Consider the following 24,531-nt stretch of genomic DNA (forward strand, 5'->3'; position numbering starts at 1 on the left):
AAAAACTACAGAGGAAGTGCAAAGAGTAAATTTACTCTCGTTATCTCACGATGCAGGGGATCTCTGCAGCAGCACCCGGGCAGAGGCACACAAGCGGAAACGCAGGCATGGCAGACCTTGGTCCTTGCTAGCTAGAAATAAGAAAAGACAGAAAAAGGTCTTGAACCAGCTGCTTTCGCCTGTATGTATCAGGGACTTTCACAGGTGTAGTTTTCCACTGTGCTTTGAGCTCTCCCCCAGCAGGGCAGGAATCTCAAGGATGTTTGATAAGGTGCCTCTGAGCGTATCACCGGCCTATTTTATCTAAACGTGGTCAAGCACACAAAGCTAAACGACAATATGATACGTGTATTTTTCATCACCCCAGCTACAAGTCACTTGACTGTTTACAGTCCTCCTCACCAATCTTCCTTTCTATTCCCACATCTTTAAAATGCTTTGTCATTTTGCGTGCTTACTATAAACCTAAACTGAGAAATACTTTCAAAACAGTGGTTTGTAGGTGTTGCTAGAAGAGACTTCTGTTGTTTCTTATAATATACTGGTGTTAACCCAAAGACGGGAAAGCTATGGCATTCTGCTCTGTCTAGGTTATAGATTATGAAGAAAATGCTGTCCAGTCCCTACACTTGGGCATTGCTCCCTCTATGGAGGGAGTTTCTCTGAAGCACTGACAATGGAGAATTTCAGTAGGTCTCTGACTGTCAGTTGCTTTCATTATCTGAACCCCTGAATAAGTGCCGCTTGGCCTACTGTAGCTGTTAATCTATGAATTACCTAAAAAGCCTCAAAGCCTGCCTGGTGTCCGAAAGGATGTCTAATAACCTAATTAAAGCTATTTTTATCTCAGCAGTACTACATATACTTTGTCCTGTTCGGGGTCTAGAAGTCATGAATAAAGCCCCTAATTTATTGACTGCCACTATCCCAGTTTGTCCTAGGACAGACTGAAAATAGGTAGAAAAAAAGAGCACACAGGCCCCTCGGCGCCCGGCATTCTGCTGCCACCGGCCCTGATCGGCGGGGCAGCCCCAGGCCCGCCCGCGGCCGGCCGGGAGCGCGGGGGAGGCCGCAGGGCCGGGCCGCGCCCACTGCGCAGCCGCCGCTGGTCGCGTAGCAACCGGCCGCGTCCCCGTGGCAGGCTGTGGCGATGGCGGCGGGGCCGGCGCAGGGCCGGCGCGTCTTCCTTAACCATCTCGACTCTTACTGCGGCCGCAGCATCGGCGAGGTGACCGCGGGGAGCGGCCCGCAGCTGCCTGCGACCGCCGCTTCTTCCTCAGCGGTCGCTGCCTGAGGCGCCACCGTCCTCCCGCCTGCCCCAGCCCGTCGCGGGCAGCGCCCGCCTGGCCCTCGGCCGGTAGCGCGGCCCGGAGCCGTGGCTGGTCTCCAGGGAGCTCGGCCGGGAGGAAAGCCACCCGGGTAGCTGGGGTCACCTAAAATAGCTGCTGAGGAGAGGGACTGGGGGCAAGAAGGGGTTAAGATAAGAACGAGAAAGAAAAGAGAATTAGGAGCTGGAGATGTGGGTAAAACAGTTCGGGAGACCTCAGGCAACAGCCTTCACTGTGGAGAGAGAGAATGCCTCTCTGAGGTAACAGCTGCCTGGGAGGAGCCAGGCTGCAGAGAAGAGGCATCCAGCGAGTCACCAACGTCTTCGACTTTGAGGCGTAAGATTTGAGGCGTAAGATACAAGTCAAGACAAAACGTTACAGCTGAGGTTGAGAAGATCCTAACGTTTTCCTGTTCAATGGAAAGTTGTGTTCTGAGCTACACTACCTACAACAGGATTAGGCTAGTCAGACAGTGTTGGTGTCTTCCCAAGATCATGAGAAGCTGTGTAGGGTTCAACGTGTATTTGCATACAAATGTGTGTTTTGTATATTACAGTATTTATCCAGATGTGTTGTTGGGGCATCACTTGAAAGCATAGAAGAAGAGGAGGAGAAAGATGAAAATGATTCAGCTGCTGAAGTTTCTAGTAGATCAAAGGAGGAAGTCTACCAAATAGTGGGTACCCTTTCTGAACCAGAGAGTACTAAACCATGTTTTGCAGAGGAAACATACACAGTAAGTAAGAGTCTTATTTCAGGTTGCCATTAAGCAACATTAGAAATATTTCAAGGCATGTAAAATGACCTGCATTAATAAAATGGTACTTGTTGCTGCTGGAAGCTGTATACATGTATCTTATTCCTTCTGCTTCCTGCACACTGTTGTCTCCTCCTTGCTAGGTCTGATACAACAAATAGTAAAAGGAAGGAACTCAGACTCAAAATAGATTTTTTAAAAAAATATAGTTATGGACAAGGACATCATCGGTCCTGATGATCTACAGGTCTGCTTGCTTTTTCCCTCAAAATGCGCACCTCAAGTATTTCTCTTGCCTTCTCTGTGTCTTTTATCACCATTTTAAATGAAGTGGTGTGGAATCAAAATTAGTGTCCCCCTTCTGAACTGTTCACTGAAAGCTCAGCTTTCACTAGCAGCTAACTGTTCTGAATACCTACATCTTTGTATAAAGGTATGTCTAGAGTTTAGATAACTAAAGGAGACTTGCTTTTAGGAATGTGATTGCTTATTGCTTGATTTAGTTTTCTGAAACTAAAATTGCCTCTGTCTCACATTGATTATCCAGAATTTCTACAAACATCTGAAAATTTTGATTTAAACCTCTATACAGCTGACTGTTCAATCAGAAAATTATAGCTGGCAGTATTTAATCTTAATTACTGCTCTTGCCGAAGGTATTTGTTGGACTTGCTCAAGTGATGCAGACAATCTGCATTTAACAAAAATGACAGGAAGCTATTTTGCAAGGAAATGGACATCTTTTGTCTTCTCCATTATGCCAAATGATACTTCTTTAAAATACCTATAGAAGTCATAGATATTTTTGGATACAACTGCACCAAAGATATGAATCCTAAAATACCACTAAAAATTGTATATCTTTTTGAACTATATTGATTTGTGATGTAAATTAGAAGTTTCGGCATTTAATTTACATTTCATCACTTTACTTGTATCTGACAGCTAAAGTTTGATATCTGTCTTATGAATTATTCTAATATCTTAGTGTTAGAAAACAACATTCTATCAGTAAGTTAAACTTGAAGACAAAAGGAATTTTGGATATTTTTTCTTCTTTTTTTTCAATGACAGATTCTAACTATTTTTTTTCTCCAGGTCTCTTCTCGAGAAGAGCTCTTAAGCCACTTGCTTGAGTGTGAGATTGTGTTATATAATATCACTGAGGATGCAAATCAAATTGAGGAAGCAACATGGGCTGCTTCTGGTTAGTACAGCTATCAACTGAACAGAAAATTGGTTGCTATACAGCCATCAAAATTTACCATAGATGTATAATGAAATTATTTGGAATTTACCATAAATGTATTATAGTTTACTGTAATATAAACCTGAGTTCCTTGATGGAGAAATGCTGCATGAGTTTTTCAATTAATTAGCAAGGAACCATGGAATGCACTCTAGCATTCATAAGGTAGAGAAGCTGTCATGGAATGGTCCAACACTTTGAATGACATATCTGTGTAGGCAGTTATTTCCCTAAATAACTGTCAACCATCATTTTATCTATTTGCATTTGGGAGGTGGGTAGAAAAATTGCTCCTGTGGTATTCAAATAATGTTTCAATATTTTATATAAGTATTTTAAACATATTTTGACTTAAAAGTCCAACAAAAAATACTGCCAACAGTCTTTCTGAAACTTTCTACTGATTATTATATCCAAAGTCTAATAGGCACCTGAAATCTTGATATGGTGACAGTGCAATATTGTTCTCTATATAATAGTTAAACTAAATTATGCTTTCCTGTTTCAAATATTTATACTATAATATCATAAGTTACATAAACCACATATAATTATTTTGCTCTAAAGTAAAATAAGGAAGCTTTACTTGAGTTCTGTAGATTTTCTGTTTCAATCATGAAAAAACCCACACTTTTATTTTCTTTCACTATCTTAGCAGTCAATAAAGATGAATCATTTCGTAGTATAGATTTGGGTTTTTTTTCCCCCATGATATGTATTCCCAATAATTTCCTTCTGTATTACCATTACTTGTCTATTTGTTTTCTTTCTCACTTACTATCTTTATACCAACCCAAATAAAGAGTATTTGCTTAAAAATTCATATCACATGGAATATTATGGTACAAATGTCTATACAGGACCTTTATATAAAAGCAAAAATACAGTTTGAGTAATACAGTTTACAATTAATTAAATTATTTGCTTTCATTTAACAGCCCTACATATGGAAATGGAGTATTTTGCAACACCAAAGTTATTCATCCTCATTTCAACAATAATGACCTGGGCAAAAAGCAAGCCCCCTGACCCTGTAAGTAACATGAAAACATTGATTTTATTTTTTTTTAACTGAATATTTCCATTTAATGGAAAATATTCACTAAATACAATTAAACAAAGTATTTCAGAATGTACTTCAACAATAGCTAATAAAGTTAGTGTCAGCAGGTGTGGTTTTTTTCATGATCCTTTCACCCTGAACCACTACTTACTGCCAGAATTGTTAAATTTGTTCCACTGGACAGAGCAGTTTAGTCACTGTGCTACAATAATACAGGCAGACATTAGGGACTGCTTGGACAAGAGGTAAGGCCTATGCTAACCACAATATGCACGGGACTTCAGTCATAAAAAATCCCGTATTTACTATATAGTTAATGAAATACATATTTAAATGTCTAGACAGATAAATAGATAACTTTTTATATATGTTAAATATTGTCAGGAACCACGTGGGATGCTTTGTATTATGCTATTGCAATTTTTAAATTTAGTGTTACAGAAATAGTTTTTCAAGCTTGTTTAATGCTATATATAATAAAATTTCACGCTTTTTAAAATATAAAAAGTAGTTAAAAATCTTTTACTGTGAAAATTGAGCTATTGGCATTTACAAAACGTTTAACCTCAGGTATCAGAATCAGAAATTTTAAGAATTTCAAATGAAAACAAAGTTAAAACAGATTTTTAAAATATTTTTTAAAAACTTATTTTAACCATCCACGCCTTTACAAATTGTTCTGTTTCAGGACATGTTTAACAGTCACATTTTTTCCTTCATAGGAAGATCCCGAGATTCCTTTTACTGATGAAGATTATCGCAGAAGAAAATCTCATCCTAACTTTATGGATCACATAAATGCTGAAAAACTCATTCTCAAACTTGGGAAAACTGTATGTAAAGAACTTTTTTATAAAAACAGGTTTTTTGGTCATCTTACTGAAAGTATTATCTTAGTAATGGAAATTACCAACAATTTGAATAAATTTTAAAAGTATGTTATTCTCTTGATAAATACGGCTAACATCAATTATTAATAAAATATTAAGTATAGAGAAGACTATAATGTGTTTTGAAACAGAAGTGTCTGCATAATACAAATACCCAATTTTGTCTTTTTTCCTTAGGTATTGAGTAAATCATGCTTATCTCATTTGAAAAATACATTGTTTCATTGGTTATATCAGGGAGAATTAGAGCAGGGGCCTGCGTGGGGAAAGACTTGAGGATGAAAGAATATAGAGGAAAGGGCTATTATTAATGTAGTTTTAAAGAAAAGCAGCATCTTTAAATATTAGCAAGCTGTGTTATTATGTCTCATTTAAATATTTAGATATTCTGGCCACACCTAGCATGTTCCTGGATAGTTTGTGCTCTTGAAGCAGAGGCCTTGTTGACTTTTATTCCACCCTATAATTCACTTTAAAATCATGGCCAAGGAGCTGGCCCAGAATGACCAGAATATATGTTATCACTTTATATGTGTTTTAAAATCACTTCCTTCAGCTTTGTTTTGACCTGATTAGACTATTAGTCTTACTAGAGAACAGACCATGCCTCTCTTTGTATTTAAGAGCTATTATTAAATAAATACCAACAGTGGCTCAGATTGTGCTTCACAACTTAGGAAAATTGACACTGTTGTCATTAGTGAGTACTGTGGAGGCTAGGAAAGAGAACTGGATGACTGTGAAATATACCATATGATGAAGGTGTCGTTTGGTCATTCTCTTTGTGAATTAGTAGTCTCCCATAATAAATATCATTTAGTGTCCACTGCAGAAATTTATCAGGCTAATTATAGAGAGGGGAAGGAAAAAACTCCTTTATTCTGATTTGAATATACACTCATCATCTTATGTCCTGCTGAGAAAATAGCATTAGAATTTATATTCTATTCTAACATGGGTTTAATAGTACAGAATGCCAGTAAAATTTCGTTTACAGCTTGAAAAATCAGTGGTAAGTTGTTCTTACTCTTACTGTGCTAACATGGAGTTGTAAGACTATGGAACACTGTCATACTTGTGATGCTAGAAATATGAAGATTGTAAACAGCGTCCACCAAAGCTCACAATAACTTCTGCCACCAGTAACGCCCAGATGAACTATTGACTCAATTTTTCTGACTAGTCCAAAGCACTGAGTCACTACATAACAAGGGTGCTAATATAATTAGCTTCTAAATGTTTGCCAGGCTGAATATCTGTTGAAGACAGTGGAACATTGTGTAGCAGTGCACAGTAAAGCATCTTGAATATTTTCAATATATACCTCTTGTAGGCATTTCAAAAGGAGCCCTTTCCCTCCACAACTCCAGGGGCAGGTTCAATGGGTATCATTGCCCCTGTTTAGTTTCCATCAGCACTTCAGAACAGAAAGGCTCCAAAGCATCTGTCCTTCCCAGCAGATCAACAGTAGTTTCCTGTAACGGCTGGAGACTTCTGGATTACAGTTCTTACTCATTTCTAAATTCAGTGGCATCTAGGGAATGTGCCATCTGTGGAAGAAATTACAGTGTTACCACTCTTCTGCAGAGAGCTCATCAGGAGCTATGTCAGTCATGTAGAGAAAATCTTGCACCTAAGAACTGAAGGGTTTCTTAGGCTTCATATCTGTTCAGAGTGAATTTAATGGCTGTTGTTGCTTAAAGCAAGATTTCAGCCCTCTGAGTTAGTGTATCTCCCACCTATATTTTGCTTAAGTTGTGAGCTAGAAGTATTTGATTTTTATCACTAGCAATTTTTTGCCTTCACCTTTGGGGCAGGGAACATTCGGGCTGTGTAGCTTTTCTCAGAAGTCACTGACTCTGGGGTCCTGCCAAATTCAGAATCCTTGGAGAAACATCTGCCTACCACAAACGGAAGAACTTTTCATCTCCCAGCTCTGTTCTCAGTGCCATCACAGTTCCGGAATCCATTAATTTAAACCTGTTTCCACTTCAAGCATTTTATTAGAAGAAAACAAACGTAAACAATCAAACCCTAGAACTGATAATCGTAGCTAGAATGTGACATCTAGTGGCTTTATTGAATATTACAGGGCAACTTGAAGGTCTTCACCCGTGACTAAACATGCCGTGTGCAACTGGAGCTTGCCTAATAATTGTCTTATTTTTAAAATTAAGTATATTCAGGTCATCTCCAGCAATACCTTCTCGTATGTGTGACTTGTGACACTAAATAGATATTTTTAGAGGACTTGAACCTGTTTCAGAGGTTTGTATTTCAGTGAAGTATAGCAATCAGTGCCAAACTCTAGTTTGTCTCTGTAAGTGGCTACTACAGAAGCTACTGCAAGGTCAATGGAAGAAAACCTTATGTATTACATTATTCATAAAGGGAGATGGGGAATAGCACCTCCTGTGCTTTCACCAGAGGCAGGTTTTTCCTGCTGGGAGATGGAAATTACAGCGTGTCTTCTCCTGAGGCATGTTTGCAGTCTGTCCAGAGCAATCCTGGGAGCTGTTGCTCTTGGGGTACAGTTTCTGTCATGGCACTACCCAAGCAAACTAAGTGTGGGGGGAGCTCTTGTGCTCTCTGTAGTGTCTTCTAATTTTAATGTTTCTCGTGGTTACTACCAAGCTGTTGCATTCAACAGAGTTGAGATAGTTTTTATTACAAAGTTTTATTTTGTACGTAGATAGATACACAGATAAAATACACTGTCATCCCTTTATATGATGTTTTGTGGCTAACAGTGTTCTTAGTTTTATGCTTCTGAAATATTATAAAGATGATAAGAAAATATGCATTTATTCACAAAAAAAAGTAGATCCCAAATCTGGACATTTATTCCCTCTGCTGGTAAATGCAGGTTCTTTCACATAGTGTCATGTAGATATGTAATGTCTAGGATCTTTACAACATGAGAATTATTTAACAATTTGTTTAATCTTAAAAAATTTGAAGTGACTGGTCCAAATTTAAAATATTTTCTCGAAAGTTCTTCTCCTTAAGATGATTTTAAAATATTTTTTTTTTCTCTGTATAACCATCCTCAACACTAATGGAAGCAGTAACTTTTTACATAAACAGGCAGCCAAGACAGGCAAATTCATGACATTATGTAATAATGTTCAGCAAAAAATATGTGGGTTGATTGTGATGTGTGATTAGGAAAACAGTTCATGGATTTATTTTTTTTAATTATATTTCAAAATGAAAGTAAAGCAATTGTAAAATCATTAATCTAGCAATTCCCACTTCTTTAGGCAGTCAAATGTAAATATAATGCAATAATAAAAGTAGTTTCACTGAATTTTAGAGTTATTTTTCTTAGAAATAGAAAGTAGAAATATGAGTTATCTTGTTCATTGATTTACATCCAATTTTTTTAACTCTTAAAATTTTTTTAGAATTTCAGTTCAAATGTAGACAGGTCAATTCTGATTGAGCAATGCTTTTTTTGAAGGAAGTATTAGCAGTATGACTTGTGAAACTACAGAATATGCACCAATTGATCTAGCTACAAATTTTAAGTGATATAATTTGCACACTTTACAAGTACCCAAGTTTCATTGTAAGCCAGTATCTCATTTGCAGTACCATATTTTTATAAAAAACTTTCTTGTTGATTTTACTTCACAGAACAAACATAAATTTCCAACTTATGTTGTTGCCTCGGGACATCAATATGGAGCTGGAGAAGGGGTCTTACACTACTTTTTTAAGGTAGACATCCAGTTATTTTTGAAGGTTAATTTAATTTCTAGGGGTAAACTGCACTGGAATTGAATGCATTTTTAGTAGCTTTGGTATCATAAGCTTAATGCTTCTGTGAACAAAACTGATTATTTGAAGCCTTTGAAAGGTTTTAGCTACAGTGGAAGTGTTTTCCACTTCTTTTGGCTCTATATGTTTTTTAGTGTTTTACATAGTTTTTGAAGAGTATCTCCATATGTTCTTTACAGTGACGTGTCTGTGATATCAACAGAATCAGGAAAAATATCTTTCTTCTCAACATTATTTTCTTTTTCCCAAGCATTTCTTTTATTTGGGATATAAAATAACATTTGTCAAGATCAAAGAATATTTTTTTAAAAAAAAAAAAGGTTATTGTTTTTAGTAGGCTGCCAGTCAGTATTTCTCAAGAATTTTTTCCTTTACTGCAGTTCCATTAATCATTCAAGAAACTAAACTTTAAATCCTGAATATATAGATTTGCCTAGTAAACAAATGCTCCTTTTTTGGCACCATGTAAAAGTAACCTTTTTCTCCTCACTTCTTTTTGTATTTCCAGATAGGTTGGCTTAGTGAGACTCCTGCAATACCTGTTTTTGGAGATGGAAACAATTTTATTCCAACCATTCATGTTCTTGATTTAGCAGCGTAAGTGGAAAAAAAAAAAATCCCCTTGGCAATAATTGATACCTAGCTAGATAACAAATCCAAATCTACTAGAGAGTACTGAGGCTTTTAAATTGGGGTGGGTGGGTTTAAGAACACTCTTTGGCCCATCTTACTGAGTCAAACATACTTCCATTTCTTTAGTACTATTATGCCTTCTGGAAACCTTATCTGACTTGCACTGGTGCTATGCTTTTAAGAAATGACTAGCAATGCTCGATCTAGAGTGTGATACCAGTTAACTGGCACAGAACTGGAAATGGATCATGTACTCTACAGCAGGCTAAATGAATATCTTCTACAGATGTTGGTTTTTATCCTTCGACCTTCCTTCCAAATAAAATATCTAGCTGTGCTTCTTTATTAAGGAAAATATACATGAAAATGTCATGCTCTGAAAAGTTCTGCAGGATTTTATAAACTCCTTGTACTGTTTCTGAAATGCATTTAACAATGAAAGTCCAGTGTAGTTCTGTAACTACTGGTCCTGACTGTACTTGCTATGTTTCAGAGTGTTACAAAATATAGCAGACCACAGGCCAAGGTCTCACTATATACTTGCAGTAGATCTATCTATGCACACTCTTCAAGAATTAATAAAGGTAAGAGATTTGATTCTTTTTTTTTCCAGATATCTTTAAGCTTTTAAAAGCTATACATTTTACTTAAGTTCCTAGGTCTTCCTGAATTACCGTGTATAGTAAATGTCATAGAAAATTATCTTTAAATCCTCCAAGACTCTGTCCTTTGACCAAAATAAACTATTTGGACCTGATTTTGCAGAACTAACTTTTGTAGTATTTTCATTAACTTAAGTAGAAGTTTTACCTGAGAAAAAGTTCTGGTGAATTGTTATGGGATTCACAGTACGGTAATTAGATACTCAAAGTGTTTAAGACGCTTTTTACTTTGTTTTGTAGGAAGATATCTTGTTTTTCCAAGCATTTTGAAATTAAGTCTAGAAATAGTCTTGATGACACTGTTGAACTACAAAATATACACTGATAGTGAGAGTCAACTAATACAATATAATAGGAAATTTATGTAGATAGAGCAAATGTTACGTAAGGACCAAACATAAGAGCCTGATATTTTTGGTTGTGTCAAAGAGTGTTTCATGGAACAGTGTGTTAGGCAGCTCACAAGAATATGCAACCTTTGTTTTGGTTCAGGTAAATATACAAGGTCTCACTGAGAAGTTAATAGTTGAAGAGCCATTCTGTATATGTGACCATAATGCAATTAGTCAACATTCCTATGGAAGAAGCAAAGGTCAAAATAACTTTTGCAGCTATGGTCAATCATAGGAAAGAGCATTATACAAAAATGAACACAGAAGATGTTAAAAATATTAAGTCCTTAGAGGAGAACTGTAGAGGCTATTGAAATTTATATTATTGGCCATATAAGGCCATTAGTTTGGGAAAGAAAAAATGCAAATTAGCATGATTAAACTGTAGGTTGAAGAAAACAAGATGTCAGACTTCAAAAAGTTATGGTTATGTCCAGATGAAGAAGATAGAATAGAAAAGATCATGAAATCTGGCAGGATAAGCAAAAAAACACTTGAAGAACAACTATCACGAAAGACTCAAAATTAATATCTTTTTATCAAACACTTAACAAAAAGCCTATCAGAAAATCTCTAAGGCAAATCAATGACTATGGTATAAAAGGAGCACTTAGAGAAGACAAGGCCATAACAGAGATTCTTTGCATTAGTGAGCATGGGTAAGAATTTGGAAGCCTCTTAATGCTTCAGGATCTCTTTGCGGATAGCTTGTTAGAGGATCTATATCAAACTAAAGTAACTGTAGAAAATATTATAGAATGAACTGACAAAATGAACACCAAGAAACCACCAGAATCTTGCAGTATTCAATGAAGATGTCTGAAATAGCTCAAGGATGAAATAACTCTGAATTGCTAATTCACACATACAACCGGCCGTTTAGCACTGTCCTGGCACTTGAAGGCTGGAGGATGATAAATATGATGCCAATGTAAAAAGAGAGATTCCTGAAACCTTTTGGGAATTACAGGCCAACATGCCTAATACTGTTGGCTAATAAACAGGTACATCATTAGACATTATAATAAATTAAATGCATTAAAGGACACCCAGATACATGTGTTCTATTTGGGAGGAGTCAATGGGACTTTTGTAAAATACTTTCCCAAGAAATACTTTACAAAAACGTACTTTCAAATACTTTGAAAACCTCCTGAAGTTCTTTAATGCAATCAGCAAATATGGATAAGGGTGAACAAGCTGATGTAGTCTACTTGAATTTCCCAAAGGCTTTCAAAGAAGTACTTCACCAAAAGCTGTTGACAAGCAGCTAGGCACGCTAAGAAAAGTGGCTGAGTACTTTCATGAGTATGTGAATGTTTAGAAACGGAAAATAGAGGGCAGGAGTAAGTGGACAGTTCTTGTAGAGACAGGAAGTTGCCAGTGGAGAGAGTGTTGCAGAGAGCGCTGTGGAAAGCTGTCTTGGCATGGAGCTCTACCAGCCAGGGCAAGACTGGGAAGGTACATGGGTAAATATACACCAGCTATTTCTAGTTTAGAAAGTGTCTGAGCTGAAAATAGTTGAAGATTAGAAGAGTATCTGGAAGGCGTATCACATATGCTTTTCCCATTCTGACTTTCATTTAGGCGTCCACTAATTGACACTGTTGGAAACAGAATGCTGGAATATATGTAGATTTGATCTGATGCTCTATATCCATTTTTATTTTATGGAATCTAGTGGGGTTTTAGATCTATTTTAAAAGGCTGTAGGAGTAACTAACAGCCTCTGTCTAATGATGAAATTAAAATGGTAATATGGAGTGTTATTGGCGGCATTGATCTGAAAAACCTTCCTCACTGTTAACAGAATTAAATACTTCAAGAACCTGAAGTGAAAGTGCTGGGAAATAAAATAGGTCTCCAAATAGTTCTTAAGCAGTAGGAAGTTGTACATAGAGCTTTGGAATACTTTTCTACGATTTTGGGTTGTTTGTTTGTTGGTTTACTTTTTTTTTGCAAGTACTAAAGAGGAAGTGATTTATAGCAAAACAATGGTGTTTAATACTAACATTAAAGTTAATATACAGTTCTTTGATCTATTTCAAATCAGTATACTGATTTTTCAGGTATGGTGTAACATAAAATTTAAAGGACATATTTTATCCGCAGAAATCCTGTACAATTTTTTCTAAGAATCTGATTTGATAAGTGTATTTTTTTTTTCTTGATAGTGTATCAGTAAAAATGTTGGACCAGGAAAAATTGAGATGATTCCAAAAGAAGATGCATTCCTGAGCAAAGAGTTAACAGTTAGTACTTTTCCCCCCTTTATTAATTAAGTATGTAAATTAAAAGTATAATATCATCAAATATATGATTTCTTTTTATTTCACCAGAAAAATTTATCCCTAAAACATGCGTAAAAATATATACAGTGAGTTTACATATAGAAAATAAACAAACTAAAATTTAACCATCATAGAACAGACTATTTTGAGGAGTTACAGCCTGCTTTAGAAAAGCAGTGGAGCACTGATGTTACTGCTGCACGGAGCATACTGGAGCATTCTAACAAAACTTATGCAAAATGATGATGATAACAACAAAAAAAAGTTAATAATGAGGTGCTACCAAGGCTGATGGACACAGCATACATAAATTATGTTGTATTCGTCTATTTATCTGGAATAAACTATTCATAGGAGAAATAAACAAATTACAATGGCGGTAGTTTTAAGATGGTACTTGATAAATTTATGAAAGCGGTTATTCCCTGAAATTATATGAAACTTTTGAATTGTACAGATTACTTGTTTAATGTTTCATGTTCTAATAGTTCATGAGACTACTCAAATACAAATATACATTGAAGATGTTTATATTTTTAAAAAGTCTCGTTTGGTTTGTGCGCAAGCCTTCTTTCCTTATGCTTTTAAGTCTTTCTATTTTCACCCCTCCATTCTTGTTGCTAGTTTGCTAACAGTGTTCTTTTAACATGCATAGCTTAAGTCTGTAAATAAATGTAGCTTTGCTCCCTCAGCAAATGCATTTGGATATGTTGCTTGTGAACCTGCGAATGGAATCTATGTTTCTGAAAGAGACTTTCAACATTAAGTGGATTGCTCAGGCAGGACTGGTGGAGAACATTGAACAAATCGTCAATGAATACAAGCAAAGTCGAGGATTACTGGTAATGGTTTGGTGTATGCTGTTTTAAAGTGTGCTTTTCTTTTCTTTCCCAATAGAATTAGTTATATAAACACAAGCTTTAATTTCTTGAAGTAAAAATACATGGAAGACTGATATAGATGCAAAATAAGTGAACGTAAAAACAGAAAATTAAATCCAAGAACCTAAAAAAGAGGGAATATTAATTAAAATAATACTCACTGTTCTAATTCTTTTATGCCTAAAACTGAAACCCTGTAAATGCAAATAAGCTTCCTGATGGAGAAGCTGCTATTCTGAAAACTAGTTTCTGTATGTAATATATGGCATTCCTGGTATATTTTGCTTCAAGAACACAGTAAGTGTATCTTTTATTTAAGCTTTTTTATACCAGTCAGTAGTTAAGCAAGTGTTTTCTGCCCTTCATATATTTAGTGAGCCAGGCTATTCAGTTGTAATGTAGCTTTCATTCTACTCTGTACTAAGCAACTTTGCTGTTTCATATTTTAGTTTAATATTTAGAACTTATGTATTCATCTGTACAGGGGAGATTATTGAAAGGTGCAGAAAAATGCTTGCATACATTCAAGTATTGATTTGTAAATCAATAGATAAACAGATAAAGCTGTTCAGCATGTCTAAATCTTGTTCAAAGTTTGAACAAGGGTTCAGGAGGTGTAAAACAAAATACAACTACTATCATTTGAGGTTGGTTGTTAAAAGTCCCTGCGTACCTCTGAAAGGATTATCAGAGCTGTGTTTGGTTGAACTACTGCGTCTGAGAACGTATGCATGTAATTCAAAAAATTCAGTACAAAATGTAAACATACCAAGTGGCAAGGAGAGGGAAGGCTAGTTAAACCTTTGTCCCTGTTAAATTTGTAGAGTTTGCACTGTTAGATTTACTGAATTATGATGGGCTATTAATGATGCATGATTTTGAGTTTGTTGCATAACATATTTAATAAGTGTATACTGGAATCTTGATTACACTTACTCATCCACTGGCTAGGTAGGCTGAAATGAGAAATTGATAATATCTTAAGATTGTGAGGGATCTGAAATTTTTGAGGTCAAAATAACCATTGTGATGACAGCAGCTCTACCTCAGTTGGCATAAAGAACTATTGCTAGTAGAATATCTGCCACCTCATTCCAATCCACTGCAGCCTATCTATGGGATTGTGTTTTGTCTCTGATCATTCAAATACTAATAGTGCCACTATAAGTTGGTCTGCGAGTCTACTAAATAGAAGCGTGCTTTTTCTCCAGTGGTAAAATTGTAAATTTAAATTAAGTAACTGTGTTACTCAAAGCTTGTGGATTATATAGGAGATATTCAACAAGAAATAAATAAATGAATAAAACTAAAATATATTTTCAGTTTTAATTATAATAATTGTTGTTTTCTATTAGTTATAGAAAAAATATTGTTCCTTTCACATAAAAACATCCATATTGTTTGAATGATGTTATATCTTTAACTTTTTTTTTCCCCAGCCTCTCAAAGTTTGCATTCATGGTCCTCCTGGGGTTGGCAAATCTTCCATTGCTGAAGAGCTCTGCAAACACTACAAGATACATCACATTAAGATAAATGATGTGATTTCTGAAACAATAGCAAATCTGGTCTGTTGCTGTTTTCTAATATTGCTATTATTTTATTTTCTGTGATTTTAAAATGTTTGGCATCATTTAAAAATTGGTTATAATTCCATTATTTTAGAATGGAAATCTTTTTTGACCTACTGATCACCTCTGGGGGATACACTGAACTCTTTTTAGAGACTGAAGGTTGCTCAGTATCCCACTGTCCAGGAGCATACATGAAATTAATTGTTTAATTTTTTTTTGTCCTTTTATTACATCTGTGTAGAAAACAAATTTGGCTATGAAATTTCTGAGCCTATTCATATTTCTGATATTGTCTTCAGGAGAAAATTGTGGCTCCTAAAGAACTGGACTCTGACAGTGTGAGAGAAGAGGGAGAAAGTGTTGAAGAGGAGGAGGGTGAAAATATAGAAGCAGCACACGAGTTATTAGCTAGAATAAAAGAAAGGATGGAGAAGAATGCAGGTAGGAAATACAAAGTACTAAGATGGGATTTAGATAACTAGTGCAATCCTATGCAAATAGAAAATCAGGAAGTAAATTGGTGCTTTAGAACTTAGGCATGCTATTAAAAGCAAGAATCATGCCCTGTCCATTTGTATGAATCTTATTTAAAAATCAAATGCAATGTTTTACATCATACATTATATACCTTGTATATCAAAAGTGATGTATTTTTTAAATACTGTGGTGCTTTTTTAATTGTAGAAGTTCCATCCTTCTACTTCTTTATATATTTTATATAATTCTTTTTACCCTGTAAGTTGATATATAAGTAACAATCGTATACTCAGAAGCATTAGATTCTTGGCCGTATTTTTTAAAAAACTTCATGTTTTCTTCTCAGAACAGGGAGCATAACTTATATAATGTAAAAAGTTAGTGAAGCATATCTTTACCAAATTTTAAAAGAAAAGTATTCTATGAAAAAGAGTTAGTGCACTGCCATATGAGATTGTGGGGGTTTTCTAAGTGCTTTATACCTCATTTTGGCCATTTCTAAAAAGTAAATAGAATTTACTGAAGGCTGTAAAGAATTTTAAAGTCTGCAGATGGAAAAGGTCCATAAAAATTGCTATTCCTGAAAAGTACTAATTATCATCTATATATGGATAAAGTCATGCAGTTTTTGACTTAGCGCTTAACATTTTCCATGCGGTGTAAAGTGATCCTCCTTATAAATTCATTCTATCACTAAAGGTTTACCTGATTTGGATCTTGCATATCTACAAAGCAATGAACTTGTAATGGACCCAAAAACTTCAGTAATAAGATCTATGGCAGCATCTCTCTGCATGCCTTGCTTTGTTGTTTAAAATAATAATGCCTTTTAAAATAGTAACAAACTTTTATGATTACAATAGTTTATAAATATTTAAGACTTTTAAAAGCTGGAGCAAAATAAAGTAGGGAACTGGAGTCAATGGTTGCAAGAGGACAAAAAATCACATCAAACCAAACCAAACGTTTTACTCCCATGTATTTGCTCAACCATGTAGGCCAAGTTAATAAACCACGTCATATCTCAATCTATTAATCTGAAAATGAAACTTGTAAAGCCTATCTCACGTGTTTTGCAAGACTATCTTTAAGTCTTACTGTTAATTGTAAATAGAAAATAATTTTGTCACATTTTTTTCTATAAATATTTCTTTGCTACTTCTAGTAAAATCTGATTGCATTATTCTAAAAAAACCTAATTTCCTGTTTAGTATCCTTAAAGTTTTAATATTTATATCCTTGTAAACACAAATATAACTTTATTTTATAGCTACACATTTACATTCAGACAACATGTAATATACAAATAGTAACTCAAAATACATAAATTTTTTTAGGGTAAGATAGAAGTCTCTCTGATAAATTAATTTAAATGTTAGTAAAATAATTTCAGATATCTCTTTTCCATAAACTAGGTACCTAGTAACCTTCTTTGTGTCTTAGGTTGTCTAGATGATCAGTATGTTGTTAAATTTGTGAAGGACAAGCTCAAATCTATGCCTTGTAGGAATCAGGGATATATTTTAGATGGGTTCCCAGAATCCTACGACCAGGCAAAAGATCTTTTTAATTGTAAGTACTGCTGCTTTTACTTTTATGGCTATCATTATTGTTCCCAGTGCCACAGTAGTTGAGGTGCACCATCACTGTAATGACTACAGTGCAGGACACAAAACAAAGTTGTTTTCACATGATGCTTAAAATGTAAGAAGGATTGTAATGCACCTTATTTAATTTAAGCACAAAATACTTTTCAGACTATCTTTGCTGGCAAAGTACGAAGTAAGTGCATAAATATGGAAGATGCTCTCTTGTTCTGTGTTGGTCTACTCCACTCAAGCAAGCTCTAAGGCAGAATTTCTTCATAATATTTAAGGGCTGCTTAATGAGGGGACCCAGCCAGTGCACCAATACATGTTTTGTGAGCCAGATTACAGTGAGTATATTAGATCAGCTACAGTAGGTGTGACTTCAGAGGAGCTCTGTGACATACATTTCAAATTGTGAGCAAGCACTGTCTGTGCATTAAGACCAAGAATCATCTTCGTACATAAATTATATCATGAGATTTGAAGGAAAACAAAAACCAGTCTTGTTCAGCTTAATATACTGGGCTGTAAATTATCATGCTTAGCTGATGCTCTTCAGGGAGTTTTACTGACTGTTCAGAATGGCAGACAATGCCACAAACCATTTTAACCATACTACTGTAAAACATTTCTGCTCACTGTTCTGAGCCTTGTTTCTGTTTTTGGCGGAATAATTTACTTGTCAGGAGAAGAGGCCAGGGTCAGGACAGCAGTATGGACACATCTTAAAATTCTGTATGCATGTGCATACTTCTGCTGTATAGGCAAACACCTGTTAGTGTCCCAAGGTAGAATTCTGTTGTGGCTGCCAGCATGAATTACTTACTAAATTCTCCAAACTGGTGTCCAGGTTAGATTAATTTCCAACAATTAGTATAATTTGAATATAGACAAATCTGTGTTTGTACTGGGCACATTTTTAGCAAATATAATGATATTGTTGCTTCAAATGAAAATGTCAACCATTTCTTTTTAGTGGAAAGTGAAAATGAAGAAGAAGGAATAAAGGGCAAAATACCTAAATGTGATAAATTAATCACACCTGGTAGGTTTGATAGATTTCTTTTTAAATAAACTGAGGAGTTTTCAAATACTGCTGCCACCAACGAGAAGTCTAAAATATCACTCCATCTGTTCATATTTAATTTAACATAAAATAAATATCTAATTTGTGTAAAGCTGCTGCCCTCTTCTTTGAAAGTGAGGGGGGGCTGTGTCTGTGCTTGATTCTGCAAATTTCTCTCTGATGTCAGAAAAACTACTTCCTGGCTTTGTTAAATTAACAGGTTTCAGTAGTATTGAGTAATGATATCAATAGAAATATCAGAATATATTGTGATAAATTATATGAAGTCATATTTAATAAATACAAATTGATTGTTGAGTTAATAAAATACTGCAAGATTCAGCCTAATGAAGCCAGAAATATCAGACTTCTGAAGTGAGGAGAGGAGACGGGGTTTTTTATGGAACATTGAAAGATTTCTGGTGGTTTTGTCTACCAGTAGTACTAAAATAACATTGACACAATTTTATGGTGTGTGGTAGCATAGTATCTTTAATATACTAGTCTATTTTTTTTTAATTTACTTTAATTCAGCAGATACACCTTTATTTGTGAGATTAAAAATCACAATACAGGGTGATGACTTTTGATGACTTGAAAAACAAATGAGTTGTTATATTCTCCAGTGTATCTTGCTGCTCTGGCTGCACCACTCATAAGAATTTTTTTTCCTCATATACTTATTACATGTATTGGTTGTATGATAGCTTTCTCAGAAAATTTGGACTGCATTGCTGTTCTTAAGATTTTTGTGCTGCTTATTGCAAAAATAGTCTTGTTGAGTGCTAAGAAAGAATTTGGTAGAATTGGAATATGTAGCTTCTTTACAGACATGTCTCAATATTGTTGGACTGCTCTGACTGGAGAAGTTGAATATAAGCATTTGATAATTAAATTCTCTATAAAGATATATACAATTCACATCTATTTACGTTAAATTGTGGTTTAAAATTTACTAACACAAAGTAGGTAAGAAAGAGGAAAAACAATAATATACGGGCACTGATAATGTGTTCTTCTTCACAGAATTTGTTATTTCTTTGAGCGCATCTGATGAATTCCTTATAAACAGAATAATAAATCTGCCAGAGAGAATTGTTGCTGGAACTCGTTACACCCAGGACCGGTTCCTGCAATCTCTGAATCTCTTCAGAGAGTTAAACACAGATGATAAGACTGTTCTCAACTATTTTGATGAACTTGAAATACATCCTCAGTTTATTGGTATGAAATAATAAAATTAGTAGATAAAATATGAGTAAAAAAATTTTGTTGTTGCAGATTTAACACTTGTGAAGATCATACAGTAAGTGCACATATATAAATAATATTTATATTGTTAATGTTAATATGTTAATTAACACTGCAGAATACATATACAACAAGCATTTAATTATATATCTGCAAAATTATCTGTATACGCATAAGGATTCTGAATTGTTCTCTTACAGTTAATGTGTTTTAAAAAATAGGGGTTTTAATTGTTTGGGTTTGTAGGCTAAATGATCAAAATAATTTTCTGACTTAAGTTACAGACCTCTGCACTGCCGTCCTTCCAGATTGGTGTAATAGTATATTTTCATGGACTTTCAATATTATAGTGCTTACATTTTTTCTTTAGACTTATCCTCAGATGCCATAACAATATATAGGTAATCTCTAAATGATGAAACATGACAAAAAAATTATTAGAAATTAAAGGTGGAAGGCTAGGACTGTTTTGCACTATACCTGTATGTGAGAAAATTTGTCTTCCCTACACACTGTCTAGAAAATTGTGATCACTGGGAAATCTTGAGAAGGTTACTGTAATCTGATTATTTAAAAGCAGTGAGATCAGGGTGACAGCATTCTTAAGAAAAAGGGGGGGCGTGGGGTGTTGGGCAGGTGGAGAAAAGAAAAAACAAGGGGAAAACCCTGCAACTAAAATCAAACTGCTGATATTTGGAATGTCCGTTTGAGATGAGTTATGAGAAGTTAGTTGTTGAATAGGCTCAGTCATAATTGATTTCCTAAGTTTTTTTATTTATCTCCATTAATCAAGGAGATTATCCTTGAGAATAATACCATACATGTGGTGTTAGGAAGTGTAGCAGTGGAAAAAAGTAGTGTGTTAGTATAATCATTTTAGAATTGAGGTAATTCTGCTACAGAAAGTAAGAGTAAGAAATGGTAAATATTAAGGTCTGATGCTGTCAATTGGTCATATTCTTATCCTATACATTCTGGACAGGCAAGTAGTAGCACTGTCCAAGACCATGTTTTATTTTGGTGGGGACTATAAGGTCTATACTCTATGGTAGAATATTGCAGTGTTTTCTGCTAAGAATTATGTCCAATTACTCTTAAACTCTAGTCCATTCCAAATAAGGAAGCTCACTGGCCTACTAATTTTAATTATTGAGATATCACGACTGTGACGTTCAGTGACTTACAGATGATGTTCATATTGAGTTTATAGTGTTGATTCCCACCTTCAAAGGAGCATCATCTTTAGGTGCTGTTTATCTCAGGAACTGCCTCTTTACCTATATTCACATTACTAATTTTTACTCACTGAAGTATGAAAGCATATAGCTTTCTGTTGTAAAATGGTAAGGACAGATTACAAAGATAACTTCAGTGAGGAACCTTCAGCTCTGCCAATACTCCTCCATTTTAGCTGATGTTCCAGTTGGTTTATCAGATCCATAGAATTAAGTAGCATCAGATTTAAGCAGAAAGCCAACTTTCTCAGTTATATTCTCAAGGAACTTAGTGGGGAATGGTTAAAAAATTGTGCTTCATTTGTTAAATATTGACTCAAATTAATCAAATTTTTCTTCCACCTTAATTTTAGAAAACCATAACATACGGCTTTATGAATTGCTTTTATGATTATTATTTTCTCTGAGTCTGAAATGTGATTAATACAAAGGAGTGGGCTTCAAGATTCTGGGAACCCTACCTTGCTACAGTGACTCACTGCATGAAGTCTGCAAGTCAGTTATCTTGTGTCTTGTTTTTCTCATTTGCAAATCAGAGATCGTGACAAAGGCATGTTAGATCATCTACAAAAAGGCATGTTAAAGTTACAACAGCAATTTCCTTTGAAGATCTTACTTTATGAACTCCTTTTCTAGTGATCTTTCCTCTCAATTAGCATCAGTGCTAAATTCATTTTTTATTTAAAAGGTGTTTATTTTTGAGGATAAATGCAGTTAATTATGATTGCTGTAATACTTGCATTGTAATCTTGCTTGGCCATCTAAGAAAAAAATGCAGTCTTTGAGACTTCAAATGCAATGCTGAGAGAGTTCTTAGCAATACTTTAAATGACTAGAAAAGTGGTTTGCACTGTAATTTTTATAGCCAGGTGCAGGTAAAATTACAGAAACAATGGACTGCTTGACACAGAAAATGTATTATTCTTATAATTTTGAATACTTCAGGAATGTAATTCCTGATTTTTTTGAAAGAAGAAAGAAGCTGTAAAAGAAATTTTATTATGTAGAATTATGTTAGCTTTTCTCCTCAATTAATTAGCAGAGTTTGGACTTCAGGTCCAAATCAAAAACACTTAAACTCTTGGAATAATGGTGTTAGTATTGGACAACTATCTTCTGTCTAAATTAGTGATTAGAAGGAAATGGGAAGCATGCTTTGCCAATGGCTTTCAAAATAACTTCATAAAGCAGAGGACTGCGAAGTAGGGACTACTGGATTTTCATCTAAATTCTGTATTCTAGTTGTTCTGGTTGTTCTGGTTTTTCCCCTTCTTCTGCTTGCTCTCTTTACCCACTTCTGTGCCTTTACACCTCCAGTCCCTCACCACTGAACAAGCCCTTTATCTCCGTATTCTCTGGATACCTGAAATGCCCACTTTTCCTCTTTTCTGTGCACATTTCTATACCCTTTCTGCCAGATGCCTTCCCACACTGAATGCATACAGAGCCTAGAAAGCCCCAGAGACATTTTTCTGTGTTTTTTCTTTTCCTTAATTTTTTACAAGTTTAACACACAAGTAGCCTCCAACAATTAAAAGGAAGAAGGAATTAAATGAAGGAGAAGGTCTTGCCGAGTCTCTCTGCTCCTACATGAAGCTACAGATTTGTTTTGTAGATATGACACTGTAAGAGTTCAACTAGAGATAGGTCTGTGTATTTGTAAATCTGTATGAGTGAAAACTTTGGAGTTTGTTGCCAAATCCTAATAACCTATTGTGTAACCTGTGGGGAAGACAGGGTCAAAAGCTGATGGTTTTATGAATCTGGATAAATTGACATAAGATTGGTGGCAGGAACATCTCTGATAGTTGAATTACCTCATTTTTAAGTTTCAAAATCTAGGCAAGCTGCAACGGATAAACAGAATAGTTGTAAAAATTATTTTAATACATTTCTCCCTTACATCATCTTAAAAAGACAAACTATTTTAGCTGAAACTAGTAAAGAAAATCAGATGTAGAAAACTTAATTCTGTGTAGCAAAAAATTGACATTTATAAGCAACTGCAAACATCATCTTACACTTGAAAATTCAAGCAATACGAGCACCATATATTTTTAGGTTGTGCAGTTATTTACTAATGTCCATTGATAACTGACAAAAGCCTTGAAAAGTTCTCTCTTCTATTGCTTAAAAGATGTAGCCAAATTTGAAGATCCTGAGAACAGATTTATTGTAAAAGAGATCATCAAAGAAATTGGGGAACCTCGGAATTATGGCTTGACAGATGCAGAAAAGGAGAATTTGGAACGCAAAGCAGCTGAGGACCGCCTTCTCAAAGAAGCTCAAGAAAAAGCTGAACGAGAGGGTAAAGAAGCAGAAGAAAGAGCTGAAAGGATGGCAAATTGGGAAGAGTGGGTAGGTTAATACATTTTTTGGGGGAAACCGTTATTATTTAGGTACATATTTTTTGGGAAACCGTTATTATTTATGTTTTAGATGGCTTCCAGCAATCTGTTATGTAAATACACTTGGAAAGTGGTGTTGTAAAAGGATAAAAAGCAAAAATTTAGAAAAGACAAAAAGGCAATGTTTCTCATACGATCTACAGCTCAGAATCTAAATTGTGTTTTGTAACCAGAATCACTATTGCTATAAACAAATTTATGGTTGCTTAGTTCTGAGGTAGATCTATTGCATTGTTAAGATTTATGACCAACAGAATGGTGATCTGAAACCATGCAGTGGAAAGTCTCTATTTTTGTGTCCTTTAGGTGAATTTAGCTCATTATAATATGAAAGCCACACCTCTATATCTTAAGCTACCCACCTCTTCATGAAGCCCCTCACCCTTTAAGCATACATACATTAATAGGTAGATTACTGTGACTTTAAATGAAAGTGAAAAAAACCTAGCCAATAGCTGATACTGTGATAAAATACTAACCAATAGTTATGTATGGAGGCCTGTGTTTGTGTGTTCAGAATCAAGTAAATATAGTGCACATTTATAACTTGGTGTGCTGGCCACTTTGGATGCCTAGCGCCCTTTTCTGCACAGAACTGTAATAAGTACAAGTATCTTGATTCTGTGTGTTAATTGGCTCTTTGCACACCGGGTGAAGAGCCCTGGTTTTGGGACAACAGTGTGGCATAAATTCTCTAGTTCCATATATCATACTTTAGATTTGGGTTAGACTATCTTCACAGCACATTTTGAGGCCCAGTCTAAAGAATATAGTCGCTTTTTGATTACAGACAAAGCATTTTTTTTTGCATGTTGGTATCAGCATGTCTTTAAAATACTTATATAATGCTCTTTTTGTTGTTACTGTGCTGTAACTCTTTCATTTTACCATTTATAAATATCTACTATAATCGATGGTGGTTTTCCATAACCAGTCTTCTAGGACTTTTGCATTTTGCTCACTTCTAAGCAGCTGACCAAGTCTTAATTATCACGCCTTTTA

General features: G+C 35.1%; 1 protein-coding gene across 1 annotated transcript in view; it reads left to right on the forward strand.

Annotated features, from left to right (window-relative positions):
- Positions 1-1,150: 1,150 nt before the first annotated feature.
- AK7 (adenylate kinase 7) overlaps positions 1,151-24,531 on the forward strand; it is a 28,022-nt gene continuing 4,641 nt past the window's right edge. The window contains exons 1-16 of the mRNA XM_074821593.1: positions 1,151-1,228; positions 1,885-2,064; positions 3,184-3,292; positions 4,273-4,367; positions 5,120-5,230; positions 8,927-9,010; positions 9,579-9,667; positions 10,197-10,287; positions 12,932-13,009; positions 13,741-13,890; positions 15,369-15,497; positions 15,803-15,944; positions 17,424-17,552; positions 18,546-18,614; positions 19,662-19,859; positions 23,259-23,479. Of these exons, the coding sequence (XP_074677694.1) occupies positions 1,151-1,228; positions 1,885-2,064; positions 3,184-3,292; positions 4,273-4,367; positions 5,120-5,230; positions 8,927-9,010; positions 9,579-9,667; positions 10,197-10,287; positions 12,932-13,009; positions 13,741-13,890; positions 15,369-15,497; positions 15,803-15,944; positions 17,424-17,552; positions 18,546-18,614; positions 19,662-19,859; positions 23,259-23,479 (1,953 nt within the window). The remainder of the gene's footprint in view (positions 1,229-1,884; positions 2,065-3,183; positions 3,293-4,272; positions 4,368-5,119; positions 5,231-8,926; positions 9,011-9,578; positions 9,668-10,196; positions 10,288-12,931; positions 13,010-13,740; positions 13,891-15,368; positions 15,498-15,802; positions 15,945-17,423; positions 17,553-18,545; positions 18,615-19,661; positions 19,860-23,258; positions 23,480-24,531) is intronic.

The sequence above is a fragment of the Strix aluco genome, chromosome 4 (assembly GCF_031877795.1).
Source record: "Strix aluco isolate bStrAlu1 chromosome 4, bStrAlu1.hap1, whole genome shotgun sequence".
Taxonomy (NCBI): domain Eukaryota; kingdom Metazoa; phylum Chordata; class Aves; order Strigiformes; family Strigidae; genus Strix; species Strix aluco.